Source organism: Triplophysa rosa, linkage group LG5, assembly GCF_024868665.1.
Source record: "Triplophysa rosa linkage group LG5, Trosa_1v2, whole genome shotgun sequence".
In the NCBI taxonomy this organism is placed as follows: domain Eukaryota; kingdom Metazoa; phylum Chordata; class Actinopteri; order Cypriniformes; family Nemacheilidae; genus Triplophysa; species Triplophysa rosa.
The window spans coordinates 28,638,844-28,645,788 of record NC_079894.1 but is presented as its reverse complement, the minus strand read 5'-3'; the positions used below and the strand labels follow the sequence as shown (position 1 = coordinate 28,645,788).

General features: G+C 45.1%; 1 protein-coding gene across 6 annotated transcripts in view; it reads left to right on the top strand.

Annotated features, from left to right (window-relative positions):
* LOC130554346 (adenylate cyclase type 1-like) overlaps positions 1 to 6,945 on the top strand; it is a 92,494-nt gene that overhangs the window by 33,647 nt on the left and 51,902 nt on the right. For all 6 annotated transcript variants that reach the window (XM_057333922.1, XM_057333921.1, XM_057333924.1 and 3 more), the window contains exon 5: positions 3,894 to 4,021. In XM_057333922.1, the coding sequence (XP_057189905.1) occupies positions 3,894 to 4,021 (128 nt within the window). The remainder of the gene's footprint in view (positions 1 to 3,893; positions 4,022 to 6,945) is intronic.

Below are 6,945 nucleotides of genomic sequence, written 5' to 3'. Positions count from 1 at the left end.
CACTTCTGGAACCGCCGAGATGCCCAGGGGAAGTCGCCGCAGGAAGGGACAGTCCGCTGCACCACATCGTAGAACCGGCAGTCTTGTAGTTGCTATCTTGTAGCGAAGTCTGTTGATCATGAACGAAGGCTCCGAAGAACAAAAGGTGAATGAATGAGGCATGCCGTCTCCCTTTTATACCCGGATATCTGGGGGCGGAGTCTGGCATGCAAATTTCATTCGCCAATTTCATTGGCCTTTTCTAAGAAGTCAGAAGCGATTGGTTCTCAAGGACGAACCCCATCTGTCGGCTCGACACAACGTCGAGAGACCGACAGAAAGGGAACTATTGTTAATATCACATGAACAATATAGGCTATTTTTAACAAATTTTGCATAAATTAAAACACATTTCATAAATCATTAATGAAATATAGAATAGCTATTAGCTAACAATATTTTAGTGGATTCACTCTTGGTTTTCTCTCCTGTATTGAGTTACTACATGTTTAAAAATGCTGTAGCGGTTTTAGCTGCATGTTAAAATAATGATGAGCTAAGCTCACCAAATATGGTTCTCCACCAGATCGATCAAGATCACATCCATGAAATTAGTTATTTAAAACATCAATTTCAGTTAAGGAATTAGTTTAGCTCAAAGGAAAATACGTATAATAATCATTATTAAATATACATATTTTACAGTCTCTGAGTAGTAATATAAAGCATAACAATACCTGTATGCATTCGTCCAGCGAATGCATCAATGATATTATATACTTTACATTATCTCATGGCCATAAGTAACGTGACTTTACCAAACAGGATTTAGAGCAAAAGAAGCGTAAATCAAACACAGTTTATATGAGCTGAACACAGAAAACCACTCACAGGTGAATATATATGGTTGTTTATTAAACCATACTCTACATGGTAAACATAATGACGATCATATGAACACATATAACATGAAACACAAACGTGCTAGGGAGCGCGGAGAGGGAAAGAGTAAGAAGCGAGAGAGAGAGAGAGAGAGAGATTTTTTTTAGATTTATAACACCTTTATTTAATTATGAGCAATTTGTATGAGAGAAACTTTTATTTCATATTGAGATTCCCCCAATTTAAAAATCCTTATTCTCTTATGAAAGGTTAGATTGTAGATTGTAAATTTTTTAAACAAATGATCAAAAGGCTTAATAATGCAGATTTTTTTCACAGCATTCTTTGGTCATATTAACCAAGGGGATTCAAACTTTTGAGCACAACTGTACTTCTATAAGTAACCCATTTTAGTTATGACTAGAACACTACTATGCTAATTGTATGCTACAATTATTGAATGCTACAATATGCTAATCTGCCAAATGAATTAATGTAAAATGTAATTGTATTGTGATATTTACCTATAGGCTGGTTGTACAAGATGGCGCCGGTGAGCTTTTGCGATGCCAGAGTCCACAGACTCTAAGTTACAGTCGTATAACACCATTGAGTTGTTTTGGCTTAACAAAGTGCTCAGCAATGTAAAATAGGGTCTGTCATATACCTTATATACAGGTGCATCTCAATAAATTAGAATGTCGTGGAAAGTTCATTAATTTCAGTAATTCAACTCAAATTGTGAAACTCGTGTATTAAATAAATTCAATGCACACAGACTGAAGTAGTTTAAGTCTTTGGTTCTAGTGATGATTTTAGCTCACATTTAACAAAAACCCACCAATTCACTATCTAAACAAATTAGAATACTTCATAAGTATAAATAAAAAACATTTTTAGTGAATTGTTGGCCTTCTGGAAAGTATGCTCATTTACTGTATATATACTCAATACTTGGTAGGGGCTCCTTTTGCTTTAATTACTGCCTCAATTCGGTGTGGCATGGAGGTGATCAGTCTGTGGCACTGCTGAGGTGGTATGGAAGCCCAGGTTTCTTTGACAGTGGCCTTCAGCTCATTTGCATTTTTTGGTCTCTTGTTTCTCATTTTCCTCTTGACAATAATAACAATAACAAAATAATAATGATCCTCAATAACAAAAGACTCTCTATGGGGTTCAGGTCTGGTGAGTTTGCTGGCCAGTCAAGCACACCAACACCATGGTCATTTAACCAACTTTTGGTGCTTTTGGCAGTGTGGGAAGGTGCCAAATCCTGCTGGAAAATGAAATCAGCATCTTTAAAAAGCTGGTCAGCAGAAGGAAGCATGAAGTGCTCTAAAATTATTTCTTGCTAAACGGGTGCAGTGACTTTGGTTTTCAAAAAACACAGTGGACCAACACCAGCAGATGACATTGCACCCCAAATCATCACAGACTGTGGAAACTTAACACTGGACTTCAAACAACTTGGGCTATGAGCTTCTCAACCATTCCTCCAGACTCTAGGACCTTGGTTTCCAAATGAAATGCTAAACTTGCTCTCATCTGAAAAGAGTACTTTGGACCACTGGGCAACAGTCTATGTCTTCTTCTCCTTAGCCCAGGTAAGACGCCTCTGACGTTGTCTGTGGTTCAGGAGTGGCTTAACAAGAGGAATACGACAACTGTAGCCAAATTCCTTGACACATCTGTGTGTGGTGGCTCTTGATGCCTTGACCCCACCCTCAGGCCATTCCTTGTGAAGTTCACCCAAATTCTTGAATCGATTTTGCTTGACAAGCCTCTCAAGGCTGCGGTTCTCTCGGTTGGTTGTGCTTGTTACTTCCACACTTTTTCCTTCCACTCAACTTTCTGTTAACATGCTTGGATACAGCACTCTGTGAACAGCCAGCTTCTTTGGCAATGAATGTTTGTGGCTTACCCTCCTTGTGAAGGGTGTCAATGATTGTCTTCTGGACAACTGTCAGATCAGCAGTCTTCCCCATGATTGTGTAGCCTAGTGAACCAAACTGAGAGATCATTTTGAAGGCTCAGGAAACCTTTGCAGGTGTTTTGAGTTGATTAACTGATTGGCATGTCACCATATTCTCATTTGTTGAGATAGTGAATTGGTGGGTTTTTGTTAATTGTGAGCCAAAATCATCACAATTAAAAGAACCAAAGACTTAAACTACTTCAGTCTGTGTGCATTGAATTTATTTAATACACAAGTTTCACAATTTGAGTTGAATTACTGAAATAAATGAACTTTCCACAACATTCTAATTTATTGAGATGCACCTGTATATCTTTATTCTTTTTTATCTAAAAAAACACCCATATTTGCTGGCCAAAAATCATCCATTTTCCATATAGTGTTATACGACCGGAAATTACTCTGGTGTCCCAAAAGCTCACAGGTGCCATCTCGTGCAACTAGCGAATTGTAACATTTGAAGTAGAAAATGCATGCTTTAGTACTATTATATTGCATGATAACCACTAAAGGGTGAAGAAAGGAAAATGCACATTATACTATTGTAGTACTAGTTTATTGAGAAAATATGTATTAGCAAGAATGATGTCTGTTACCCAAGATAGCAGCATTGCATTACCATCAGATAAGAGATGGCCTGTTGCAGGCAGAATGTAGGAGGAGGCAGCGCCGGAGAGCCCGAAGGCAAACGAGTAAAGAAACAGGTGGCATTATATGGACGAATGTTGAAGGCGTTTACCAAGCTCACGATGACATCAGAAGGGTTGGGAATCTTTAAAAGACTGAGATGAGATGATTTCATCAGATGCTGGTTCTTAAGAAAAGCTTCTCCAATGTCTACTGGGGTTATCGTAAACTTTAGATCGATACTTGCAGACTTTATGCTTATATTTTACTTTGTTATACAAGTATATTAATTGTATATAATAAAATAATTGCCTCTTCTTGACATTATACAACACAGTGCATGGACTAAGACAAGCACTAGCTGTCATATAGTTGATTTTCAGATGCAGTTTTTTTAAACGTTTACCCTTTTTCTTTTGTATTTTTGTAGGAGAATCACTGTAGGAGAATCAAGATTTTGGGCGACTGCTACTACTGCGTTTCAGGACTAACACAACCCAAAACTGACCATGCTCACTGCTGTGTGGAGATGGGTCTGGACATGATCGAGACAATTACGTGAGTCTGTCCTTCATTACAGGTGTTATTTCTGACAGACACTAACTGAAGACCACGTAACGGTACTTAAACCTCCAGAGTAACCGGCTGTAAAGTGTTTAGCTCAAGGGCACACAATGATGTTTTTTCTCGATATATCTAGTGTTTATTCAGTAGAGTCTAACGCCCACAGTATGAGTTTGAAGCACTACACCACAATATTTCAGCTATTGACTTTGTTATGAGTGAGTAATTGCCCTATAAACGCAATGCTCGCACCAAACAGGATTTTAACTCACAACCTCAAAGCCTCAGGGTATGGGGTTTAACGAGCCGTGCCGCTCAGCTGAATGCTCAAGTGCTGTCTGGAGCTACAGCAGCACAGAGCCAGAGCACCACAGCAAAAAAACAGCAAATTAGGTTATGAAGAATAGGTGAGAATTAAATTAAATTGTAGAGTTTACGTACAAATGTAACTCTTGCACTACACAGGATTCGACCCACAACCTCAAAGTCTCTAGGCCTGTGGTTTATCAAGTTTTGCCACTTAGTTGGGGCAAACAATTACCCCCCCAAAACAATCTGTTCAGCCATTTCTGTGTGGCTCAGTTCAAAGATCGTACGAGCTTAAAAAAAATAGACCACATTTGTCAAAGGAGCAGTGACAAAAATGTTTTTCATATGCTTTACAATATAAGTTATGAACCGAATGTTGACTCCACAGAAGGAGGCATCAGGCGAGTTTTGGTAACTGTCGTGAGTGAATGCCACCCTGGTAGTTGCGCTGTCCGACCGGAACAGCACGTGCTTGTCCTGCATGAGAGGTTGCTTCCTCTTTAGTGCAAGCAGCACAGCCAACAACTCCAGGCAGTTTATATGCTAACGCAGGCGGGGGCCCGTCCATCGACCCGACACTACGTGCCTGTTGCACACGACACCCCAACCCTGCAGGGAGGCGTCTGTCGTACTACGACATGCGTCCATAAAAAGGTCATTGAAGACCAAGGGGTTAGGGTGCGTCGGCAGAGAGGCGTGACTACACGCCTGCTGCCGGTGTGCCGCTCTCCAGGGAACTCGACTCTGTAGCCAGTACTGGAGCGGTCTCATGTGCATCAACTCAAAGGGGATCCCCCAGGCTCCCAGGGACCGAGACAGGGGGTTCGATCTGTTTCTTCAATCCCCATGGGGTGGTTCAATGGCTAACAGTGCGACTCCCTCGCCATGGGGGGGGTGGGGGGCCGGGGAGGAGAGCGGCTCTGCTGACTTATCTGCCTGGCGATAATGCAGCTCAGCGCACCGTCGAACTGAGAGTGCTGAGGGCTGCTGGAGTGTATGCTCAATATTGCGTCTCGCCGTGACACAATGTCTAGTTGCCGAACACTGTCCTCTGGAGGGTGAGAGCGGCTGAAGAAAAAACCCAGAGGGAGAGAGAGGAAACTCCTAGAATATGGGCGCAAGGTCCCCGAAGGGGCCCAGCAGGTGCTGGGACGGGGCAGGAACCGTCCCAGACCGACCGACCAGCAATGGAATGGCTTGTCCTGTCAGGGCCGCTCTGCGGTGGCTGGTGATGGGACGGTGGTCTCCTCCTCGACGTCTTCTCCCGGGGGGCCGCCTGGGTAGGGAGCGCCGGAGCCGGATTCGGCGTTGAAGAGGGCAGGGGCTGCTGGGGAGCAGATGCCACACGGGACCTCAATGGTCGCGGCGGGCAATCCCCCTGGGGGGTAGGTCTGCTTCTTCACTGCCGAGAACTCTCAACAGTATCACCAAACAGCCCCCCTGCGACATCTGCACAAGGTTTAGCCGGAGGTGTCTCTCCTGGGCCACTAGTGTGGACATCGCCCATTGTGCGAGGTCGGTGGCGGCGCGGAGTTCCTGCACAAGCCCTCGCGTCGATCTTACCCTCGAGGAGCTCTTCAAGCAGAGCCGAGGCAGCTTGGCTCGCGGCAGTGTAAGCCCTCGACACCAGAAATGCCGAAAGCTTACCCGCCTTGGGCGGGAGGCAGAGTCGACCTCCCCAGGTGGCCGCCGTCTATGGGCATAAAGCACCGCGACTGCACGCTCCACCTGGGGCACGTCGACGTAGCCCCTAGCTGCCCCCCCCTCGAGGTAAGTAAGGACGACGAAGCTAGTTTGATGCAAGAGGGGTTCCAGGTCTTACTAAGCTTCCTCATGCACTTCCGGGAAAAAATGCTACCAGGGCCGTGCGCGGCTTGGAGTCGCGCTCAGACCCGAGGCACCAAGTGTCTACCCGTGAGCACTGAGGAAGGCGGTGCGGTGCACTGCCGCCCAATGCTCGCGGCAGCCCGGGAGAGCATGGCTGAGATCTCGACGTCCGCCTCTCCCTGGGCTCGACCTCCCGTGGCTGAGGAACAAGACGGAACCGTCTCTTGGGGAATGGTCAGATGAGCTAGAAGGGGCGCTAATGGTCCGCAAGCCTGTGGCTGATGGATTAGCGCTCACGATAATCCCCATATCACCCTCGCGGCCGAAGCCGCTGCTATCACGGGACGGGAAGCAGACGAGGTGGTGGCTGGGTCCATAAGAACACAGCCACCCATGACCGCAACGTCTCGATCGTCATCCGCCCGCAGTGCGGGCAGGACGTTTCCACGAACATTGTCTCAGCGTGCCGAAGCACTTGAGGCAGACGTCGTGTCCGTCCCCCTCCTCTGTGAGTGTGTTGCACCCATTAAAACAGCGGGACATGCCACGCTGGAGAAATTTGCTCTTTTAGAAAATAAACACCTCTGGAACTGCCGAGACGCCCAGGGGAAGTCACTGCCGAGGGACAATCCGCTGCACCACGTTGTAAGAATCCGGCAATTTGAGTGAATCTTGTCATCAGATGCGAAGGCTCCGAAGAACAAAAGGTGAATGAATGCAGCACGCCGTCTCCCCTTTATACCCTTATATAATATAATTATAATTTAATTCGCCAATTTCAT